This window comes from Heloderma suspectum, chromosome 5, assembly GCF_057233095.1.
Source record: "Heloderma suspectum isolate Gila_16-S chromosome 5, 16-S_ref, whole genome shotgun sequence".
Classification (NCBI taxonomy): Eukaryota; Metazoa; Chordata; class Lepidosauria; order Squamata; family Helodermatidae; genus Heloderma; species Heloderma suspectum.
In genome coordinates, this window is record NC_139462.1 from 36,057,921 (window position 1) to 36,082,727 (window position 24,807).

Consider the following 24,807-nt stretch of genomic DNA (forward strand, 5'->3'; position numbering starts at 1 on the left):
CTTCCTATTCATAACCCCTTAAAGCTCATAGCCCAATATTAAGTCAATCTTGCTTCAAATATCCCTGACATTACACATTTTAATGTGTACATTACACATTACTCTGTGGGACTCCCCCCCTAGGGAACTCTACCATGCCCCCTCTTTAATGAGCTTCCACCAGGCATTGAAAACTTGGATGTTCAGACAGGCGTTTGGGGTGGGTTAGGGTATTTTTAGAAATATGATGTTTTAGTGTGTAATTTTACTGTTCTAAACTGTTTGAACTGTTGTACATTGCCCAGAGCGGCTGGGTAACCGGCCAGAAGAGCAATAAGAAATGTAATTAATAATAATAATAATTTATCGGTATGCCGCCTGTACTTGCTTTAATCCCAGTTTCATCATAGCACATCCTCCTTTAACAGCCAGCTTCATTGCAAAGCCAAACTATGGTCACCATCATTAACTTCTCTCTGACCTTGTCCAAGGACCTTCTCTTTTTCTCCCAGCCTCCCAAGTGCAACTACCTTTGATCCTCTTCTTAACCTGGAGAATAAAGTTTGTGTTTCTCTAACTGTACTCCCAACTGGTCCTTTAATATTATTCTTTCCATCCACACCAGTTCATACTCAACCACATAACCTCAATCAGACACACTCTCACAGTGACCCATCTTCTATCTTGGTTTGACTACTATCTTGGTACAAAGAAACATCAGGACAGGTAGTCCTTCATCAGGGTCTCATTGCTGATGTTTTTATAGTTACCTAAAGATCCCACTGTTCAACTAAGCCTTCCCCCTCCCTTCTGAAGTGCATTCCACTTCTTATGCCTTCCCTCCCACAAGAAAGATACCTAATTTATCATTTTTTAAAACCCTCAGTCCTGTTTTCCTCTTCTTTCCCTCACCATCATTCCTTCTAATAGCAAACTCATGTGGCAAGTGCCAACAGGACTGGAACCAAAATGGAGGCCACTGAGAAACAAAAGGGACATATCAGCATGCTTGGGGAAACCTTGGAGTTTGCAGAAGTACAAACCAATTTCCAAAAAGCCTAAGGCAGTAAAAAAAATAAAATACCCAAAACAGCTCAATGAGAAGTCAGTGTCAGCTACAATAGGAAAATGGTACAGTGTGTGTGCGCATGCGCACGTACATGGGAGAACAGCCCTGCTTGAGCTCTTTACAGCTTATAGAATCCTGGAGGAGGGCAAGGTTGACTGGCACCCTGAACAGGAACTGTCCAGCTAGGAGGCGAGGATATACTGCAATGTTTTGTTGCAGGTACCTCTTGTTTAAACTAATGCTGTGCATTAATCCCTACCTTCCAGCTAGACCCCTGAGGGATACTTTCCTAGGCTAATATTAGAAAACAAAACTGCTGAAAAATTGAATTAAACTCTAGAGTAAGTCTCACTAGTAATTAAGACAGACCTGAGAACCAATTTCACAGACATCAATGGGATCGTTGTCACCACAGCATCCTGTACTATCATCTTTATGACTGGGATCTTCCCAAGTCTGTTGAAAGAAAAAGAAAAATAGAAGAACTACTAAAATTTAAGCTCAACTGATCATTGTTTGACTTCTTATTAATCTGTACAGATTACTGAAATTTGGAGAACAAAGTGCCAGGCTTCTGGTGTGAACTAGGTTTGTTAGTGACTATAATCACTCTTGAGATAGTGGTACACTGGTATCACCATGGTGTAGTGCAGCCTTCCCTGACCTGGTGCCTTCCAGATGTTTTTGCCTTTAACCCCCACAGCCAGAGCCAGCATGGCCAAAGGTCAGAGAAGCTGTGAATTGTAGTCCAAAACGTCTTGAGGGCACCAGGTTGGGAAAGGCTGGGGTAGTGCTTGTTGACTGTGTTGTGCCCCCTCCTCACAAAATGGCTGCCATGGGGAGGGATTGCTCACTCACAAAATGGCTACCAGGAGGGCACGGCTAGTTACAAAACACTTATTCCTCAGAAGGCAAAGTGGTGAGACTAAAAGAAAAGGTTCATGCCCAAGAACCTAATTGCAAGGCAGAGGTGTGGTCTGTGCTCCAAAACACAAAGCCACTCTTTTGAACCCAAATAAAAATGAAACTGGGGGGCAACACTTTCCTTTTCAGCATGCCAGCTTCCCAGTTAAATTGTTTTTGTTTTAATTTTTAAAAACTTTTAAGAAATAAAATAAAATCAGGTGGGGCAGGGAGCCTGGCAGGTGCCAAGAGAAGTCTCCGCACCATGCTGGACATGCCAGGCTGAGAGAATATTGGACTAGGACTAGAGACTTAGCTTCAAAATCCCCACCACCCATAAAAAAAAACCCTCATAGGGATATTGTGAAGATAAAATGAGCGTTGGGTGCACAATGCCCTGAGCGCCTTGGAGAACAAGGAGGATAAATATATAATAAATAAAATAAATATTGGTGCTAAGGAACTAGGCCTTATGATGTACAAGAGGCCAGGAGCTGCCTCACCTCCCCGTTTTTATGCCCTTCTTGGGCTCCCCATTTTACGCCCTTTGCTACAAAACAGATGCATCATGCAGAAGCACCCCTGGACTACCTGCATAGCCCAAAGACAGGAAGTGGGGCCATGTTACCCCAAAGGATCTCCCCTTTGAGCCTGAATTCGGATCTTCGAGCTTGGTAAAGCATAATAATGGGTTGCAAGACTATTTTTCCAGAAACGTGTGCTCAACTTTTAAACAGAGATGCTTCTCAAAGTGTATGGACAAAATGTCTATATAATTGTCTCCCCAGCCCCACTGCCCAATCCTGCTGAATGCCATTCTGCTCTCATAGGATTTATGAGGAGAATTTGCTGAGAGGACAGAAAAGCTTTCAAGATTCTGACAGACAGGAAAAAAATATATGTTACCTGAGGGAAGGCCCCATAATTCCAAATATAGCCCTTGTGGGGAAAGATATTTGCCACGTATCGCAGCTTGCCTTCCTTTACATCATGCTTAATGGGATTCAATGGCTCCTTTGTGGCAATCTGAACATGTTGTGAAACAGAAAGCGGGGGCCAGGAGGGAGGGAAGAAAATTACTGTAAAATGGCTCAACTGATTATTCCCATAACGAACACCTCAACGAAGCTTCAAGCTTTCTAATTAGATTTATAACTTTCCCTATCTCCAAAGGTGGGGAAAGCGTGAAACAAACAAACAAAGAGAACACTGAAGGCATTTGTAAGATGATAAAACCATTAAAGTACCTGGAAAAAACATCCCTTTGACATTCCGGGCCAAACTAGATGTGGTGTTCTGCAAAATGGGACCGGGCACTCCCACTGCAATTGGGAACCACTGGCAAAATGCAAGTCATGCAGGAACAGCAGCACTGACATTTCTATTGAGCTCTTCTGCATAATGCTGCTGTGCATTTTTCACAAGCACCTATTGGACAGTACCTGTGTATCACTGATGACAAGAGACATGAGGGGTGTGTTCAAAGGACACCCTCCACATGTGCATCCAAAGCACAGAGTGGGATCAGGACAATGCCCACCACAACCCCAACATCTGTGCATTCAACGCAATGTTTTGAAAGAGGAGACTAGGCATGTGCAACTGTAGCATGTTGTTTTTCCAAGCAAAGGTTGCACAGAATGCAAAGATGGTGGAACATGGCCAACAGAGCATGCAACACCAGCACCTGGGAGGGCAGGCAGGCAGTCCCCCTCCTAACTCCATGCTTTGGGTATATGTGTGAAGGGAGTCATGGGGGGCTGGAATTAAGAACTGGGATGGGGGGAATGGAGTAGTCTGGAAGAGAATACGGTTGGATGACTGGCACTGCAACATTTTGTTACAGGCCCCACTTATTCCCCTAATAGCGAACTAGGTTGTTGTATGACTATGGGTTTAGAAGCAAAAGAGGGCCAGCCACACAAAAATAAGGCAGAAGGTTTTACATATACGGGGAACGCTTCAGTCCAGCATTCCCCAACCTGGTGCCCTCCAGATGTTTTGGACTACAGCTCCCAGGATCAGCAGTCAATCCTAGGAGTCAAAGTCCAAAACATCTGGAGGGAGTCAGGTTGGGGAAGGCTGCTTTTAGCCATTCTGAAGTCCATACGTTTGTGAACTAAGAGAAAATGACATTTGAGAACAAACCGACCATAACAGTCTGACAGGAATCTGAAAGATTATAGAATGCTGATGGCAGTTGGGCCTAGACACAGGTGGGGTGGAGATCTAAAGAAACCAGAAGATAGGCAGACTCAGTGGAGGCTGGTTGCTCTGATGTCAGTGGGAAGCACCTTGGATAGCTCCTTTAGAGTTCTGGCTGGTTCTGACTGAAATCCAGAGCTGATTCACTGCCCCACTGACATCGGAGCCACCAGCCTCCACTGGGCAGACTACAGCCCAATTCAGGCATTCAGTTCAGGTAGGAAATAAATATGTGAGGAGCAGAAGCACTCCAGCCCCACCCCGCTCCTTGCATGTTTCTGTTGCCCTCTACTCATAGAAAATCACCACCCTGGCTCGTGTGGAGAGCGTCTATCGATACAGGAGGCCTTCCTCTTCAGACAATTGCCCTCCATGAGTAGAGGCTGATGGACACACGCAAGGAGGGGAGCAAGGCTGGAGTTCTCCTTATGCATTTAATTCCTACCTGAACTGAACACCTGAATAGGGCTCATTAGAGTTTACCAGTCGAGTGTATGGCTGACAGCAGTTTGAGAGAATGTGTCTGCTAAAAGCAAAAGGGAAATGGAAGGCGCAGGAAGAGATGGAATTAAACTGCTCAGGCCCCTGACAACTTGTAGTATCCAGGAAGAGGACATAATTGGCTGGCCAGAACCCTGAGCAGGAGCAGCCCTGTTAAAAGGCAAGGATACACTGCAGCGTGGTGAGAGTGCTGGACTGGGAGTTGGGAGACCCGAGTTCTAGTCCCCACTAGTCCATGAAGCTCACTGGGTGACTTTGGGCCAGTCACTGACTCTCAGCCTAACTTACTTCACGGGCTTGTTGTGAGGATAAAATGGAGAGGAAGAAGGCTATGTAAGCCACCTTGAGCTCCTTGCAAGAAGGAAAAGGTTGGGCTACAAATGTAATAACAAAAAATAAAAATGTGTTGCTGCAAGTCCCACTTGCATTATTTATTTATGTGCAAGCTGCTTTGAAAGCTTTGGCTTTACGTTTTTTAAGATACCTCCATTTTAGCATTTGTCCAGCGAGGCACTTCTACTATCATGTTAAATGCAACCTGAAAAGAAAAAAGGGAATGTGTGATACAAAACAAAACGTTAATACAACTGAGTATAGCACAACCAAAGCTACTGTCCTCTTCACGGCCAGAAGAGACATAATGCTGGGCCCCTGGTAGCAATGGCAGATAAACTGGGAAGCAGCCTGAGGAAGGTGTGCTTGCAGGGCCGGCATCAAGGGTAGGCATGGCTGGGAACCTGCCAAGGGTCCACACCCCAGCAGGGACCCACTGACAAGAGCCCCCTGAACTTGATCCTCTTCCTCACCCTTGCAAGCTCCTTTTTCATCTGTCTCTCACTCTGGCCCAGGCAACAGTGGTGGTGTGAAGGAGAGCAGATGCCACGGCCTGCTCGCTCCCTGGCTGTCTGCCTGCCAAGCAAGCAAGCGGTAGCAAGGATGAGAAAGAGGATGAGGCACAAGAGCAGCTGGCGACCATGGTGGTGAGAAGGTATATTCGCTGAGGGAGGGCCCCCACTGAGAGTGTTTTGACCATGGGCCCTTAAAAATTGAAGTTGGCACTGTTGGCTTGCTCCACACAGCCCCTCACCTTCCCACAGCAGTCTCCACCCTCCCTAACCGTGGTTGAGTAGTTCAATGGCAAGAGTTGCTATGAACCGCCTAGAGAGCTTCAGCTACTGGGAGGTACAGAAATTAAATAAATATGAACCACCTCCAAACATGGGCTAGGTTTACATATGCAGCAGGATGAAGTGGTAGAATGCTGAGATGGTACCACTACAGACTGTAGGTGAGGTACCATATTTGAATGGTCTCCTGCATTAAAAAATATTTCTTATTATTTATTTAAAACATTTCTTGGCCATCTTTCAGGGCAGCAAACCTCCCAAGGCGGCTTACAGCAGTAAAATACATTAAAAAATAGGAAAATTAGCCCCTAAAGAAAAAAAGGTGGTTGCCCTTCATTAAGAAATGTGCTTCCTAAGGAAGCCTACAAAATTTATGAAGATGACTACGGCACGGCTTTGGGGGCATCCTAAATATATTAATGATTTTCAAAAATCACTGATTAGGATCATCACACATCTACTATCTCGATTCCCAGACCACAACATTATATCCAAAGTTACCAATTAATTACTCTTCAATATGGTCATCAGTAAAAGCTTTCCAAAACCAGTTAATATAGATGATATCACCCAAGTCTTTTTTTCCCTTCGCTCTCTTATACTGAACTCAAAGCCACCACTGAGTGAAGGAGCACCCAACTGTTGGGAGTTTATGGCTGTGATAAGGAGGGTAACAAGGCCTTGATATAAACTCACTAGCCATTTCAGAAGAACAGAGTATAACACTTACTCAACAGTGGCTTTGAGTTCAGAATGTGAGACTGGAGGAAAAATTATCTTTATGCATGATGTCAGCTATATTAACGAGTGATGCCACCAAACTTCATAATTAGTTGGCTTGCTGGTTGAACCTCGCCTGTTTGTAATGCTCACCTTTTTAATGAGCTTAGACCAGCAGTTAGTACTTTGCTATTGAGTTCGGAATTGATCACAAGCTTCTGAGCATGCGCTGCTTCCCTCCTTGCCGCCACTCTGGCTCCATGAAGAGGAGGACTTGGCAGAAGTCATCCTACCTTCTCCTTAGCAGCTTCCCTCATCACTGCTGCTCCCATGGCAACTCTGGCTCTGAGGAAGCGCTATGCAATTCCAGCTCCCAAGATGCATTTTGATAAGATGAGCAAAAGCTCATTTACAAGGAACGTTTGCTTTGACAAAGAACTCTCGTTTGAGCCTACATGGCTCCGCGGGCAAGTTCCCCCACCACGAATATTAACTGGCTTTGAAAAGTTTTTACCAATGACCATATTGAAGAATAATTAATTGACAAGCCTGGAAAAAAATTATGGGCTGGATATTGAGATAGTAGATATGTGCATGATTAAAGAAGCGATCTTTGAAAATTTTCTGTTTAGGATGGCGATTTACAAAAGGTATTTGAAGAGAAATGTTTCGTCTTCCTCCTTTTAAAGTTCTGCATACAAGAGCCAAAGCCTATCGGTGAGTATTTCATGGTTCTTTGACTATATTATTGATATTGTTTTTATTTTGGAAATGCTGACTTCTAATGATTTCTTTTTTGCAGCTTCATTATTGTTATTAGTCCAACAGCGAAGACTTTTGTGTCAGAATGAACCTGGCTTAAGTTGTAGCATACTTTACAGTATCAGGCCTATTAGGGGGTTTTATTATTTGTGTGCTATTATATGTAATCGTAAGTTTATAGAATTAAAAGCATCCTGTACAGTGTTAATTTGTGTGTTTCTTCCTTAATTTGGTTTCTGGTTTAATAGGTTTTTGTTATGAAATATTTTGTGCCTTTTGTTCTTTGTATTGCCTTATTCCCTTGTCAGAGCAAGAAGAGTCCAACAATTACCCTGGTGGTCTGACAGAAGATGTCATCACTCTTGGAAAAAAGGTCATAATTTGCACAAATTGTGGCTGTGACTTACACAAATTATGCAGTTTACAGCCATAACTTGAGCAAATTATGCAATTTACAAGCGTAATTTGCGCAAATGTCCTTTTACGCAAAATAATAATAATTTGTGGAAATTCCACCAGCTGGCCCAAATCGCACACCAAGTTGAGTCAGTTGGCAGAGGACGGAATGGGGTCCGGGGGCCCCAGCTGATGAAAGCTCATCGAGCTCTACCCCCCAACTGGATTCCTTCAACATCCCTAGATGGCTCACTACGAGAGGCAGCCACACCTAGAAACAAGGGTCCCTGCTTCTAGCACCCGTGGCTCTGGAAATAGCTTTAACACCTGCACCATCGTTCAACATTACAATAAGAGCACGAGTTTATGCTCAGAAATTCAGGGTGCCTCTAACTTTCCATCTGCACCCATTCACAGTAGATTTGATCAGTCCTGCCATCTATTTTTAGAGTTCCCAGAAGAAGAATAGTGGATAGTACCGTAGACAGACTAAATCAGGGATGGGCAGAAACAACTAATTTAATGCAGAAAGCATCATGCCAGAAAGACAAAGACATTCACTGAAAAAACTTTCCCTAAATAGAACTTGGCCATGCAATTCATAAGCGTGACCAAGAACTAGACACATTCAGTCTTAATGACTTACATCTGCAGTTCACAACCGTCTCTCCCAAACACTAGCCAAACAGTGTTATCAAAGCCAGGTTTTGTGAACTGGATGAAATCTCGATTTGCAGTAGGGCAGGGGGAGCAAAATACAAAGGGGAAAATCTTCACTGTCTTCAGTGAATCCTCCCTCATCCTCCCATGATATAATTTCATACAGGCTTTAAAACAGGGGTGTTGAACCTCTTTCAGTCTGAGGGCCAAATTGGGTTTTGGAGAAGCTCTCAGGGGCCACATTCTAGTGGTGGGTGGAGCTAAAGGCAAAACGGGGCAGGGCTAAAATACCAAATATACCCGCCTATTTTAGCTTACAGCTCTTACTGCCAGTACCGGAGCCTTATTTATTTTATTTGTATTTATTACATTTCTGTACTGCCCAATAGCTGAAGCTCTCGGGGCGGTTCACAAAAGTCAACCTTAGGAGAGGGGGTTCAACATTTCTGAATGGGGAAAAACTGCACAAAAGCCAGAAACCACCAAACGAACCATGGTAGGGGGAAAGGAGCATGGTGAATCCCTGGAGGGCCAGAACGAGATCTCAGGTGGGACAGATACAGACATGGATCCTGTGTCTGAGGTTCTACACTCCTGATTTTAAAAAAAGGCTGTAAGTAGGAACTCAGGAGCAGAGAACTATGCAATATTTCTTGAAAGGAGGGATATACAATGAACATTCAGAGACAGCATCTGAGCCACTGATGCCTTCACAAAAATAAATGTTCTAAGAGCAGGGGCAGGGAGGGAGGGGAGAGTCAAACTCGACAGGGGGCAATAAGCAAATACACAACTCCCCAGTTCGTAAAAAGATTATAGCATTGTACAAAGATTGTAGCACTTACATTAGCCCTTGTCATACATTACAGGCCGGGAGAAATTAGTGCTGTGCCGAAAATCTCTCCCACATTTTTTCGACCATTCTCATTCAATTTGATAGAAGAGAAATTGCTTTCAAAAAGAAATTCAGTACTGAAGAAATTTTGGAGAAATTCTCAAGGGTTGGGTTTGGGTTTCTTGAGCTTGCCTTACTTAGGAGGTGGCTGAGGAATGAGCACAAGTGACCTGTCTTTCATTGTACAATCCTCAGCTCCCTATGCCTCAATGAAAGCCCAGTTTAAGGCACCATGAGGTAATTCCTCCCTTAGGGCTTTTTTAGATCAGGACGTGCAGGCAGCCTGGGAGGCTAGGTGTGATTAGGTAAGCTCAAAACCACCTCCAAAAGAAATTCAACACAAATTACAGACTGTCCTGAGAATGAGGCAGAACAATGGAAGCCCCTTTCATGGGGGAAGGAAGAAAACTTTCTGGAAACTGGAGGACAGATTTTGGTAAAGCACTAACTCCACCTCATCCCTAGAACTTGACACAACACTGCCGCCCCACACACATACACACACCAGTATTGTGATTGATGCAAAATGGGGGCCAGCCTGCCAACACAGGTGATGCTACTGCAGCACGAAAAACCCAAACATCCTCACCAAAAATGAAAGAAGCTGCACCACAAGCCCTGCCAGTGATGAGCCCTACCTGTGAGAAACTGCTGAGAATTTCCCCTTCCCCTGGAGAAATTTAGTGAAATTATCTCCCAAATTTCTCCGCCCACAAATAAGGAAGAGAATTTTGAGAGGCCATTAGTGCACAGCTCTAGTATCTAGTAGGCCATGGTGGCTTAGTAGTTAAGACACTGAACTGCAGACCGGAAGGTCGGCAGGACAGCAGTTCGAGACCCGAGTGCTGCGTGACGGAGTGAGCTCCCATCTTCAGTCCCAGCTCCTGCCAAACTAGCAGTTCGAAAGCAAGAAATGGCAAGTAGATAAATAGGTACCGCTTCAGCGGGAAAGGTAACAGCGTTCCGTGCACCTTGGTGTTCAGTCATGCCGGCCACATGACCACGGAAGTGTCTTCGGACAGCGCTTGCTCTTCGGCTTAGAAATGGAGATGAGCACCACACCCTAGAGTCGGACACGACTGGTTGGGACACCTTTACCTTTTTTTTTACTAGTACAAATACACATTACAGGGGCTGTGGGAAAGAACAGCATCACAGTGGCAGGCTCCTCTTGGGTATACAGCTCTACATACAACCCCTCCACACAATCATAAATCCTGCCTTTGCATTAAACATTCTCTCTGCCTAGTCGGTTGTCACCCATTAACTCTCACTGCCCTTTAAAAAGCTCTATGAAACTTTCTAAATTCTGCCAGAAACATGAAATGGGGTGTGAACAAGCCACTATATTTTTCCTGGTTCTATCCAAACGCTCATCACTTAAGAATGCTTGCCAAGGACAACAGGAACCCTATTAGCATAAACCTCTCTGACTGGCTTTTCAGAAGCCCACCTCTTTAGATAACTGGTCCACGTCATCGAGGAGGTGTATACTTCCTGCCCTGGCCTGGGCGCTTTTCTTGTTAAAAAGTCAGGACTAAGCCCCCACCAATAAGTTCACATCTCCCTTTTTAGCCCTCTTCCTGAAGCCACACGTGGCGGGAACTTCTCCAGGCCAAGGGTAGTCCAAGAAACGTGTGCTTGATACCATCTAGGACCCACTGAAAAACCCTGTGCAACCATTTGTAATAGCTAGGTGACCAAAGCAAGTATACACCTTGCCCTATTTACTACCATCCTGGGACAAAGACAGTACGTTTTTTCAACAAAAATTTGAAACACCTCCTTTCCTTTTATGACTGAATGCCTTGCGATTCAGATTTCCTAACAAACAATAAAGAGACATCCTGGGAACATTCCTTTGAAGGGCAGAGTCAAAATAAATAATAAGTAATGGTTGGTTTTATCATTGCAATTTGATTTAAATCTATGCTGTAAGCCGGTCTGGTTTCTATTTAAGGAAGAACAGGGTAGAACTCTTTTACAAGTCACAAGAAATAAAAAAAATAAAAGATTTTCTAGTTTACTGCTTTTTTGTGCCTATGGATTTGAACCCACTGGCCTTACTTCTATGTTTAAACCCCTCTTCTCTATTCCCTGTTCCTGACAGCTAGAGTGCTTGGTTTGATATAAAAACCTGAGGCACCTTAATTGCCTAATCGTCATCTAGAAAAAATGTAGCATTCTGAGTGGGTTTTCTAAAGACATTAATTGGTTTTTTTAAAAACAACAACAACAACAACATGCTATTAAGCACTTGTTTGGAGAGGTGTCAGTTATTAGGGGTGATGGTGAGGTTTCGGAATTTTAATTCCCAACTAGCTGTGGATGCAAGATGAGAAGGGTAGCCAAGTTCTCTAACCTGACCTCTTCAGTCACTAGGCTCCCTTGTCTCCTCAGTAGGGATGTACAGAATGTGTAAAATCTGCTCCGTCTCTGTTTCATGGATTGTCAGACACCTTTTGTTCCATCGTCCACTCACAGACAGATGCGATTTTTTTTCTTCGCTATGCAAACGCAAATAATTACATAGGAGGTTTCACAACAATTTACATAATTTGCCATAGTACGCAACATTTAGCATAGTACATAACATTCCATTCAGCTTTTCCTCAAAAAAAACTTGCATATTTTCCTACAAATAAATATGCATAAATTTCAGGAACATAAAAAACATCCGAAAGTCTATGGACTCCACATAGCCTGAGGGGGTCGGTCTGCTGCGGATTCCGTAGGTCCGACCTTAAAAATCCAAGCTCATTTTAGTCCATCTCAGATTTCTCCAGCATCCCTATTCCTCAGCCTACTGCCTCCCAGTCAATCACCTGCAACCATTTTCCTTCAACACTGTAGTCCCCTTTACTCCTCCTTCACTGTCTGGACCTCATCCAGCCTGCCCCTCCCCAAGTCCCCTTTTCTACAGCCCCTCCTGTCCAGGCCAGGGGTGAGTTTGCTCTCCCAAGCAAATATACCTTCTGCTGCTCTCACTGCAATTACACCAATTCAGTATTCCATAATTAAGTCTCCCCTAAGAGCTGGAATATTTATTACCATACCATGACACCACAGCAGCTCCGATAAGGCTAGAAGAGCATTGCAGGCAGAAGGCTAATGTAGCCAATCCTGGCTGGCCAAGAATGTGAGTTAGAGAGGAGCTTGATTCTTGACCACATGACCTGAAACATTTTATACATCAAGAACTCTTATCAAAATAGAGATCTGTACTATTTTCTACTAGAAACAATTGATTATTGTCTTGTCATGTATAATAGGTTAAAAGTCAATGTCATGACAAATCAAGCTCCTCTTTAAGTCACATTCTCGGCCAGCCAGGATTGGCTACATTAGTCTTCTCTCAACCTGGTGCCCTCCAGATGTGTTGCACAGCAACTCCCATCATTCCCAGCCAGCATACACATGCTGGCTGGGAATCATGTGAGTTGCAGTCCATCATATCTGGAGGGCACCAGGTTGAGGGATGGCTGAGCTACATGACTGATTGACTGCATGACAACCCATTACATTACAACCCATCACAGATGTGAAGGTGGTCTGAATTTGTGGCAAGACCATTCAAAAGACCAATTCAACATGCACATGTTTAATCCAACCTCACATTACCCAGGTTTTGTTCACGAGCACTGGCTCACTGCCACCTCAGACAACTTACAGCACATTCGTATCTGGCTGCACCAACTCTTTATGCTGTTCCTGTATTGCAAAGACATGCACCCTGTGGGCACACAGGCAGTTATTTTAAGATTACTAATATAACCCCTTAGAAATGTGTAGGCATGTTTTCTTCCTAGCTTCACCCATTAAAAAAAAAAAATCTGGTGAAAACTGTGCTACTGAACAATTGCCCCAGGCAAAAGAATTCAGGCATGCTTCCAAGAAATCATATTTTATATTTTCTGTGTTTTAGGACACACTATGAGTACATCTAGAAATCGTAACATTAGGCAGTCACATTTAGAAACCTTGGCTTTTGAAACTTGAATGACCCTTTCAGTTTCTTCTAGTGATCTCTTAATAGGAGTGGCTCATTATAATCCCACATCACAAGCAAAAAGTTCAAGCTTAAAAGTCAGAAAAGAGGCAGAACAGTGATTCCAACACACAGCCTCTCTCTGAAGTCATCTGATAGATTGGGGCGGGGGGGGGGGGCTCTATGGCATAGCAGCAACTAAGCCATCCATATTAACGTCCGATTAGCAACTAGTTTTTCGAGGAGCCACTTTTGAAAACGGAACAAAGTCTGGTAGGCCAGCAGCTAAGTACGTATCAACCTGCCTGTGAGCTAAACTAATCCCAGAAGGAGAGGCCCTTCTATTCCATCTACAAGGGAAGTACCATCTACAAAGGAGAGGGCCTTCTCTGTGGTGGCACCCCAACTTTAGAATAGCTTCCCACAGGAGATATGGCTGGCACCATCATTGTACTCTTTTTGATGCCAGGTTAAACCCTTATTTTTTTCTCCAAGCATTTTAAATGTGAATGTGTCATTATGTGAAAACAGTATTTATACCTCTGAACAACAACAAATTATACTGTATTTTTGTTTAGTTTGTATGCTGTTCTTATTGTATAAAATCTCTGATGTTTGTGTATACGTCCCTAAAATCCTTTTTTGGATGGTGGTGCAGTCTATCTAATTTACATAGCACAATCCTATGGCTTCTCAGACAGCATGTGAGATGTAGATTCCTACCTGCGAGGCCATAGGCACAGCTCCAACCTTGTGGGCAGGAATCCAAGTGTGGATTCTTCTGCCCCCCACCCCTAGGACCCAATGCAGAAAGCACCATGGTGGCTTCTGTTCAAAGGACACAAAAGTGTCCTTGGAAGAGGTCGGAGAGGGAGAAAAGGGGGCAGGGTGGTGGCAGGAAGAGGAGAAGCCTGGATCCACTCGATCCATGAGCCTTTCTGGCCCCACCCACTGGAAGGTAAATCAGCTAGACAGGCTATTAGCTACCAAGCCATGTTCAAGGTTGTGTTGTTGACATATAAAGCCTTAAACAACTTGGGAGCAGACTGCCTTCCCCTATGGATACCAAGCTGACCTCTGAGTTCGTCAGAGGAGGCCTTGCCGGTCGTTCTGCAACCAACAGAAGGTTGCCATGTAATATCTCAAAGCCAGGCGTTCTCGGTGGTGGTGCCCTCCCTCTGCAAAATCCTCACCCATGCAGTTTGGGAGGCAGAAAATGTGTTTCAAATGCCTCCTGAAAATGCACTTGTTCACCAAGTCCTTCTCTGGCTTGTAAATAATTGAAATTAATTATATGCTGCTCCATCTTATTGCTCCTTTTACTGTTCTGTATTGTTATTGTAGTTTTAAATGGTTTCAATTTTGTTGTTGTTCAGACGTTCAGTCGTGTCCGACTCTTCGTGACCCCATGGACCACAGCACGCCAGGCCTTCCTGTCCTGCGCTCTCTCCTGGAGCGTGCTCAAGTCCATATTCATTGCACCAGTGATGCTATCTAGCCATCTCATCCTCTGCCGTCCCCTTCTCCTTTTGCCTTCAGTCTTTCCCAGCATCAGGGTCTTTTCCAGAGAGTTCTCCCTTCGCATTAGGTGGCCAAAATATTTGAGCTTCAGCTTCAGTATCTGTCCTTCCAATGAGCAGTCAGGGTTGATTTCCTTTAGGAATGACTGATTGGACCTCCTTGCAGTCCAGGGGACTCGTAGGAGTCTTCTCCAGCACCACAGTTTGAAAGCATCAATTCTTCGGCGCTCAGCCTTCCTCATAGTCCAGCTCTCACAGCCATACGTTACTACTGGGAAAACCATAGCTTTGATTATGCGGACCTTTGTCGGCAAGGTGATGTCTCTGCTTCTTACTATGCTGTCTAGGTTTGCCATAGCTTTCCTCCCAAGGAGCAAGCGTCTTTTAATTTCATGGCTACAGTCACCGTCTGCAGTGATCTTGGAGCCCAAGAAAATAAAATCTGTCACTGCTTCCATTTCTTCCCCTTCCATATGCCAGAAAGTGATGGGGCCAGATGCCATGATCTTAGTTTTTTTTTTAATGTTGAGTTTCAAACCAGCTTTTGCACTCTCCTCTTTCACCCTCAACAAGAGGTTCTTTAGATCCTCTTCGCTTTCTGCCATTAGGTGGTATCATCTGCGTATCTGAGGTTGTTGATAATTCTCCCGGCAATCTTAATTCCAACTTGTGAGTCATCCAACCCGGCGTTTCTCATGATGTACTCTGCATATAAGTTAAATAAGCAGGGCGACAATATGCAGCCTTGTCGTACTCCTTTCCCAATTTTGAACCAATCAGTTGTTCCATGTCTGGTTCTTACTGTTGCTTCTTGACCCTCGTACAGGTTTCTCAGGAGACAGGTAAGGTGGTCTGGTACCCCCATCTCTAAATGGTTTCAATAGTGTCTTTTAAATATATCTGTATTATTATTCTAATTGAAATTGGTGTTAATAGTGTATTTAAATATATTTTTAATATTTATATGTTAACTGCTTAAATATGTATTATATTAAGAGGTATATAAGCATTATTAGCACATACATCTATGAATAAGAGGCCTGTGTCGCTGAAAATGGTTAAAACGGAGGACACAGAGGCTGTAAAAGCTTCTGTCCTCCTCCCAACTTGCCTAGTTCTTGCTGGCAGGGCTAGATTGACAAAGGGCTCAGATATCAGAGCCCTCTGATTATCAAGCATGAATCCCTTAGGATGGCACTCTAACAGAAAAAAGGAAGGAAGGACCTGCTCTGTCATACAAAAGTTCATCTTACTTCCCACAGCGGCCAACCAGAGGCCTCTAGGATGCTCACAAGCACAGCTCAATCCTTCCCCCTTGAAGTGGCCTGTCAGTGAGTTTTATTCTCACAGATGATAATGAGACTAACCTCTTGCCTCTGGATCAAGCTCAGGTTAAACTAAGGGGCAATCCAAAAGCAAGTCGATCAGCAGGCAGTGGTTAAAAGCAGTTTTATCAAGCAATAGGGAGCACTCCAAAGGAGAGGTGTGAACAGCAACCAAGGTCAAAACACAGATAAACGGTCAGATACAATACACAGTCCAAGAAGCAGAGTCAAGCAGGAGTCCAAGGTCAGTAGCACAGACGTTCAATCACAAGGCAAGGTCAGGAAAACAAGGTACGACAATAGAAGCTGGAAAAGTCATTGCTGCCACCACTGGCTAGACAGTCGCTGAAGGTTTTTAACGCTAAAGCCTGCTGAGCCCCACCCAGGACTCTGCTCAGCGTCAGCTCTCTCATTACAGTGCTCTGCTCAGAGCCTACTCATGAGGAGCCACTTTCTCCCAAGGAAACTTTCTTTGCAAGTGAGCACTCCTTTTCACAGGAGCCCTACTGGCCTGTCGCTTGAGGCGAAGACATTCCTGGGGGCCAGGGGCTTGCTTAGCCTCAGACGGAAAGTCCCCTTCCCTGACAGGCAGCCATCTCCTCCAAGGGCCCAGGCTCCTCCTGGTCTGGTGACAGTGACTGATCTGGGATGCCCTCAGTTTCTGGGAGCTCCAGCTCTTCCTCTGAGGAGTCCTCCAGCATAACATCAGGCTGGCAAACAGAGGTGGGGGAAGATACAAATGGCACCACTTAGGAGGCCAGACCTGACCCAGAGTTTTATACTAGTTAATTACGTGTAGTAAAAAATGCATGCATTCATCAGAAGCACTGTATTTGGTTGAGCCCTTTCCACTGATGCAGCCATGCAAACAGTTCAGAATTGCATACCACCTCCATCCTAAAGGACAGCCTCCAAATCTCTCTCATTGGGCCAGTTTGCACAAGGGGCTTATTTAAGCCACGGTGGGCTACAGCACATGCCACTACGTGCAGACAGCCATTCTGAGTATTCCAGCTGCGACTTGTCCTGTCATGCAGACCTGAGTGGCGGAGGTTGTGTGAGGGTTCAAAAACTCTCGTATGGCCTGTTCTACAGTTATCTGAGGATTGTTTAACCCTGGCACAACCTCCAGTTCCCAGGTTCAGATGACACGACAAGCCGTAACCATGGCTTGAATATTAAAAAAACGCCCAGCAGTGGTGCTTATATGAGCCAGGTCTCTGTGTGTGCGTTTGCAGATGTAAAAAAATAACAATAATCCCCTCAATTAAAGCAATGTATATAAGTTTACACCACACCCAATCTAGTAAAATGTTTCACAGAGTGCAGAGAGATACCAATAGCTAAGTACTACCTGAAAGTCTAGCAGTTTATATTTCAGAAAGATACTGGCAGATGGAGAGAACACGGATGTATTTTATTTTTTTGCCCAACTAAAGGAGAAACAAAAAGGATATCCAAGACCTTCCAAGCTTTGGCATTTGTATGTTGAAATATTTGCCTACTGAAATATGAATTAAGCGCTCATCTGGAGTGGTGGCAGGAATGACTACAGGCTTCAGGGAAGTTTCTGAATTTTTAACTGGAAACCAGCTGTGGGTTCAAGGCAAAACAAACAAGCCGTGTAAAACCCACAGACTTCTTAACACCTATTTTCCTCAACCCTGGCTTCAGTGCAAGGAAATGAACATGCCAGAGATCAATCAGTCAGCTGCTTTTAGTTTTTTAAAAAATGCCTACCTACCCGTTTTTCCCCCAGTCAAAACCAGTACAGCACAGCAAATAATCTCAAGTTAAAGCTCTGTGATCATACCTCATTTCCATTTATTTTTGATCTCTTTGCAGGAATCTCCTCATCCTGTATAGGAAATATAAAAATCACTGCATAACTTATGCTTATATTCATAAATCTAAGATATGGTTCTGAGTAAGAAAGTAGTTTAATTAAAAGCTATCAAACACAGGCATCAGGCTCAAACCAGGGAAAATCAAGGCTACAATCCTTTCGGCACTGACTTGGGAGTAAACTCCACTGAACCTAGCGGAACATACTTGCAAGTAAATATGCACAGGATCAGGCTGTATATGTGTTTAACTTCCGACTGAAATTAAACAGCTCTGCCCACAACTGCTACCCATTTCAGTGAAATACATACCCCAATCCTATCAGGTTTACAGGAATAAACTCCACTGAGTTCAACACTGAGTTATTCTCAAATAAAGGCACACAGGAAGGAAGCACATTTACCTTCCTCTGACTAACACCTTTTTAACTGATTCGAAGATTCCATTCATGACTAGTATAAATGGAAATTGTCACCATGTGTTGGAACAATTAATATGTTGCAGTATTTACATGTTTGTCTTTTTGTAAACTGACCTGGGACTATGACTGGAGGGTGGAATAGTATTTAATTAATTAATTTCTATCCCACTTTTGCACCCAAAAAATGGTGCTCGAGGCAGCTCACAATAAAATCCAGATGAACAAAATCTTAATTAAAACACAGCATAAAAACAAATAAATTACAAACACTATAAAGATACTAAAAGCAAAAAGACTGAGCAAAAAGATTAAGAAATTTCCAGGCCTGTGGCTGCTGGTGCTTTCAAACAATCAAGCTGATTCCTGAGTTCACTTTTTAAAGTTTTCAAATATAATGATAAATTTATGAGCAAACCAAGTTGTGCATAATATAACTTTAGGAACACAAAGGCTGCTTTACGTTCCTAAAGCAGCCTTCCTCAACCCGGTGCCCTACAGATGTTTTGGACTACAATGGCCAGCATTCCTGACCATTGCCCATCCTGCCTGAGGCTGATGGGAGCTGAAGTCCACAATATCTGGCGGGGACCAGGTTAGGAAGGCTGCCCTAAAGTAACAAAGTGACTTTAGATCTGTAAAGAGTGCTAAAAAAATAAGTATTGCTTATTTTCAATTTTCCCCCAAATTTTTGTTCCCAGAAAAAAAAAACTTTTTTTCCACACAGCTTCAAACTATCTGGAAATTTTACATTTCTACCCTTAGAAGACCTCACCTTCCAGCAAGTTGAACAAATAAGAGTGTTATGGACATAATTACCTCATTTGATCCAGCAAACAGAGGAATGTCATGGAACGGGGAAATGTATTTTCCCTTTGAATTTTCTACAAGATTAAAAAAAAAAGTTATGAGCGCACACATAAAAAAAGAGTATACATTTCACCTGCTTGCATCCATCTCTAAAGACACAAAGGAATTTGCAGTTATTTATAGTCAAATAAATGCTGTTTGTTTAGCTAGAACATATGCAATGGCTGCATATCGATGATCATTTCTTGGTTTAATAAGCCAAGATATGCCTTTTGCACATGCATGGAGCCACTTTGTTCCTCCCTTCTTGGTATGAAGAATCAAACCAGGAAGTTTCCAATTAATCATAGTTTCCTGTTTCATCCAAGCCAGGACACTATGGTTACCAGCTTTGGAACAAGCCAGGGTATTAACCTGAAATATAATCGTCCATACCAGACCACTAACTCCAGTAACCCCATGTCACTGAAAAGATACCTGAAAGTGACAGTGTCAAAGATACCTGAAAACTCTAGTGTTGGTTTACCATAAAAGTTATGTTGCTACTTTCCTATTCTGCAGTCAATAGGCAATAATGTACATCCCAATACGTCTAGACCCTTGCCTTTTCCCCCATCTCAACACCATGATTTTTATAGATAGAGACTAATTCAACCTTCCCTAATCCGGTGCCCTCCAGATGTGTTCGACAATAAATCCCAGCATCCTCCAGGCTCGAGGATTCTGGGAGCTGTGGTCCAACACATCTGGAGGGCACCAGAATGGGAAAGGCTGAGCTAATTATTTTTTTTAAAAAACCTAATCCATTCAATTAATTTCTAGATAATAGTGCAATCCTATGCATGTTTAGTGAGAAAAAAGTCTGACTGGCTAGAGCATGCATGACTGGCTAGAGACTTTTTTCTGTCTAAACATGCATGGGATTGTACCCTAACAGAAACTATTTTAGCCCTATGCAGATGTCACTAAATTGAAAGTCTGAAGGGAACACGGGCTCACTCTGGCTCTGTCCTTTAACCCCCAACCTCCCCATGTTGACTAGAAGGGCCTGAAGTGATTTTAACAACTTCCATCTGGACGTAGGTATGGTGCTCCTTGATTTTGCGGAGAAGTGGTTACAATCTCCCTTCAGACATAGTTTCAGCCTTCACATGTGTGGGCAAATACCTGCATAGGGCCTTTGTCTGAAAAGTAACCAACACTGGAACTTGTTCATCCATGCCCGTTTGAAGGATTAGCATACCTATGTACAGCAGTTGCTAGGGAACATGAATGGGAAGGTGCTATTAAGAACATAAGGAGAGCCATGCTGGATCAGACTAAGGGTCATCTAGCCCAGCATTCTGTTCACACAGTGGCCAACCAGCTGCCCATGGGAAACCCACAAGCAGGACATAAACGCAACAGCAACCTCCACCACCAGCTGCTGGTATACATAGGCATACTGCCTCTGATATTGGAGGTAGCATATAGCCATCCAGACTAGTAACCATTGACTAGCAGCTATTGCACTTAAGTCTTACTTTTGGATTTCCCACAGGCAAGCTGGTTGGCTACTCTGTGGAAAGAATGCCAGACTAGATGGACCCTTGGTTTGAGGCACCATGGCTCTCAAGTTCTTATGTACACCAACAAGGAAAGCACAAGTGTACTATACCACTTACATTCCATATTCAGGAATGTGTAAATATTTAACATGCTGTGCTCTTATGCGGCTACATTTCAACAAAAAGTATGCAGGAGAGCTTTACATAAACATATGAGGCTGCCTTCTATCCAGTGAAATCCCTGGTCCATCTAGCCCAGAGCCGCCTACTTTGACCAGCAACAGTTCTTCAGGGTCTCCGTTGAGGCTTTTCCCAGCCCTGCTACATTTAATGGAGATGCAAGGGGTTGAGCATGGAACCTTGTGCATATGAATCATATCCTCTATCAACTGAGCTCTGGCCTCTAACCTTCCCAGTGGATTATGCCTATATTTTTAACCACTGGCATATCTGCTGTGGAACAACCAGTACCTAGCATAGACACTACAATGATGAGGAAACTGAGCATATGAGTGTGTATTCTGAAGCCTCAATTCTAGGGATGGCAGAGAATTCTGCCACGGATATCAATGAGGCCGAATGCACTGGCATTCGGCCCCCCGAAATCCGTGGCGGAACAGCCTCCCACCCCCCACGGATTCCCCCCTGGGACGAAGCTTACCTGGGGCGGATATTCCGCCAGCAGCAGCTCCGGTGGAGGCTCCAGCGGCGGTGGCTGGTCTTTCGACCAGCTGCCGCAGCCGCCCTTTGCATCTGCTGTTTGCCGTGATAGGCTACGTAAGTATTTACATAGCCTATCACGGCAAGCAAAAAAAAAAAACACAGCGTAGGCAAATAGCAGCGGCTATGGCGGCCGCCATTTGCATTCCCTATTTTTCGCCGTATGTATGTAAATATTTACATAGGCTATTACGGCGGGAAAAAAGGGGAATGTAAATAGCGCAGTGGGTGCTATTTGCGTTCCTTTTTTTTCACTGTAATAGCTTACGTAAATATTTATGTAGGCTAAAACAGTGGGAAAAAAAGAACGCAAATAGCACCCACTACGCTATTTGCATTCCCTTTTTTTTCGCTTTAATAGCCTATGTAAATATTTACGTAGGCTAAAACGGCGAAAAATAGGGAACGCAAATGGCGGCTGCTGTAGCCGCCATTTGCATACGCTGTTTTTGTTTGTTTGTTTGTTTTGCCTGCAGAGATAGGCTACATAAATACTTATGTAGCCTATCACGGCAGCCTGGCTGGACACAAATGGCAGCTGCTATGGCAGCCGCCATTTGCGTCCGCAGCAGCCAGTCAAGGCCGGAACTCCAGCTGCGGATGGCCCTTAATAATAAAATAAATAAAAATTCTATGCCTACTTACTTGGAAACAAGACCATTGAATAAATTTTGAACAAACGTATGGAGAACAGAGCATCGGATTTTATCGACAAAACCGAGGTAATAACCTGATGGAGGGAGCAATCCTCTGATCCCTAGAGAACATTTGGGGGACACAGGATATTTCAGATCCCTGGATCCAAGGCCAGAGGCAGCACTCTGACCTCAGACCCAGGAGTCCGAGCTCCCCGCCCCTGTCCCCTGGCAGCCAGCATGGAGAAAAAGTGCCGGCTGCCTGGAGAAGCTCGCAAACGCACGCCTCCTGCTCTGCACTGAATACTCATAAGCTTCCAAGTACCCAGGACGGATCAAACAGGACTGCACCCTAAGAGTCAGAACTTACAATACAGTGGCACCCTTCAGCTTCCCAAGCGAAAAGCAGAGCTTATGTATTTTCATGGTGTACCCATCATGGTAACAATGACATATACTCAGCAAAATACATACTAGGCAATCCTATAGATTCCAAGAGAGTTCCTATCAAGAAATGCCTGTCACATCTGAGACTGCCCCAAAACTTCACATAATGCTTTCTCCTCACTCCTGCTGCAGGGGTGGGCTGACGGTAGATCAGGATCTGCTGGCAGATCTCTGGGTGAGTAGCTGCCTTGAGTGCCATTTTTGGGTAGAAAGGCGGGCAAAAATAAAATAAATAGATAATAAATTTGCTGTACATAAGAAGAGCCATTCTGGATCAGGCCAATGGCACATCCAGTCCAGCATTCTGTTTAGTTTTCTCTCTGTTACTTATGTATTTATTACATTTATATCCCACCTCTTTTCCTCCTAAGGAACCCAAGGTGGCATATACAATTCTCCTCCTCCTCTCCATTTTATCCTAACAACCCTGTGAGGTAGGTAAACCCAACAAGCCTAAAATCTGCCCACCCATTCCCTAAGGGCTGTGCTAGATAGAATAAAATTCTACCGCAGAAGTCACGTAAGAATCTGCACGAAGCCTATGCAGTGGAGGCTGGTGGCACCGATGTCAGTGGGGCTGTGCATCCACTCTGGGTTTCAGTCAGAACCAGCCAGAACTCTAAAGGAGCTGTCCAAGGTGCTGAACCACTTTGGGGGGTTGGGTTCAGCATCTCGGATAGCTCTTTCACAGTTCTGACTGAAGCCCAGAGCGGATTCACAGCCCCACTGACATTAGCACCACCAGCCTCCACTGATCCTATGTATGGATCCTCAGTTGCTCCTGCTCACATCAAGCGGACGGGCAGGGATTTGTACCAACATTCCCCTCCATCTGCGTCCCGATCCACAAGATCCCACACCATTCCCAAGGCTTTCCCAACTCCCAGATTTTCAGGAGGTGCAGAGGGAGGCGGGATGTGAGTGCAACCGCCCACCCATGTCCCCCGGCATAATGCCTCTGATACTGGAGGCAGCACAGAGCCATCAGGACCAGAAGCCATTGACTGCCTTCTCCTCCAGGAATTCATCTAACCCCCCTGTAAAGCCAGCCAAACTGATGGCCAGCCCTACATCTCATGGTAGGGAATTCCACATTAACTCTGTGCTGCGTGAAGTTCTTCCTTTCATCCGTCCTGAATCTCCCCTCCCCAATCCGCTTCATGTCCCCCAGTATACTGCCTCTGATACTGGAGGCAGCACAGAGCCAGCAAGACCAGTAGCCATTGGCTGCCTTCTCTACAGGAATTCATCTAACCCCCCTGTAAAGCCAGCCAAACTGGTGGCCAGCCCTACATCTCGTGGTAGGGAATTCCACATTAACCCTGCGCTGCGTGAAGTTCTTCCTTTCATCCGTCCTGAATCTCCCCTCCCCATGAGATGACCCCGGGTTCTAGTATTGAGAGAGGGGGGGGGGGGAAATGTCTCCCTCGCCACTCCACGCATAATCCTACGCGCCTCTATCATGCTCGCCTTTCCTCCACGCTTCTGCGACCCTCCCTCATAGGGCTGCTGCCCAGGCAGCCCTGGCTGCATGCCCACAGGCGGGGGCGCCCCAGACTGCCCGCTGCTAGCCGCGCACAGCGGCCCGACCGTCGCTCAGACCCGGCAAGGCGCCTCTCCGCGTCCTTAAATTACAACCCCCCGAAGGGGCGGGTCCCCCTTAAGCCCCGCCCCGGCACGCGATTCTTCCCCGGCGCTCAAGCCTCGCCCCAGAACGCCGTGCCCCAGAGCGTTCCAATTCGAACGCCGCCCGCCGCGGTCCGGCTCCGGGGGCGTCCGCGGCTCTGGCCGCGCACGCGGCTTCCCGGGGGGCCGCTACTCACTAAAGTAGACGCGGCAATCCGGCGAGTGGAGCCGCCCGCGCAGCTCCGTGCCGTAGCCAGCCATGAAGCCGCCGTGCCAGCGGCAGCCCAGCGCGGCCCACGGCTGCAGAAGGCGCGCTGGCGTCCCGCGGCTGCTGCTGCTGCTGCAGGAGGCGCGGCCGCGCCGAGCCGCCGAAGGCAGCCGCAGCAGCCGACCCAGAGCGGCGCCCGCGCGCATGCCGATGCCTTCCGCTTCTCCGGGCAGCCCCTCCTCCGGCGCGGCGGGCGGGGCGTGAGCATGCTCAGCCGCCGCCGCTGAAGCCGCAGCCCTGCCGTCGCCCTCCGCCTTCTTTCCGGGCAAGCGGGAGGAAAATGGGCAGAGGCTCCAAAGCCGGGCGTCCGGGGCGGGGGCTTCACGGCTACAGATGCCTCCGGGGTGCCCGCGAACAGCGCGTGGGGGCAATGCCCCTCTGCTGTTGTCCCCCAGCAACTGGAGTTCGGAGGCATGTTGCCTCTGCCACTGAAAAGTAATC

General features: G+C 45.4%; 1 protein-coding gene across 4 annotated transcripts in view; it reads right to left on the bottom strand.

Moving 5' to 3' along the window:
* The window catches only part of PPA2 (inorganic pyrophosphatase 2), a 47,266-nt gene extending 22,733 nt beyond the window's left edge, over window positions 1-24,533 (bottom strand). For 2 of the 4 annotated variants that reach the window (XM_084855761.1, XM_084855760.1), the window contains exons 1-6: window positions 24,296-24,533; window positions 19,133-19,197; window positions 17,864-17,908; window positions 5,142-5,195; window positions 2,858-2,977; window positions 1,418-1,504 (exon numbers count right to left, since the gene is read on the bottom strand). In XM_084855761.1, the coding sequence (XP_084711887.1) occupies window positions 1,418-1,504; window positions 2,858-2,977; window positions 5,142-5,195; window positions 17,864-17,908; window positions 19,133-19,197; window positions 24,296-24,512 (588 nt within the window). In that variant the 5' untranslated portion in view covers window positions 24,513-24,533. The remainder of the gene's footprint in view (window positions 1-1,417; window positions 1,505-2,857; window positions 2,978-5,141; window positions 5,196-17,863; window positions 17,909-19,132; window positions 19,198-24,295) is intronic. The other 2 variants (XM_084855763.1, XM_084855762.1) reach the window with 1 other exon arrangement.
* Between the last annotated feature and the right edge of the window lie 274 nt (window positions 24,534-24,807).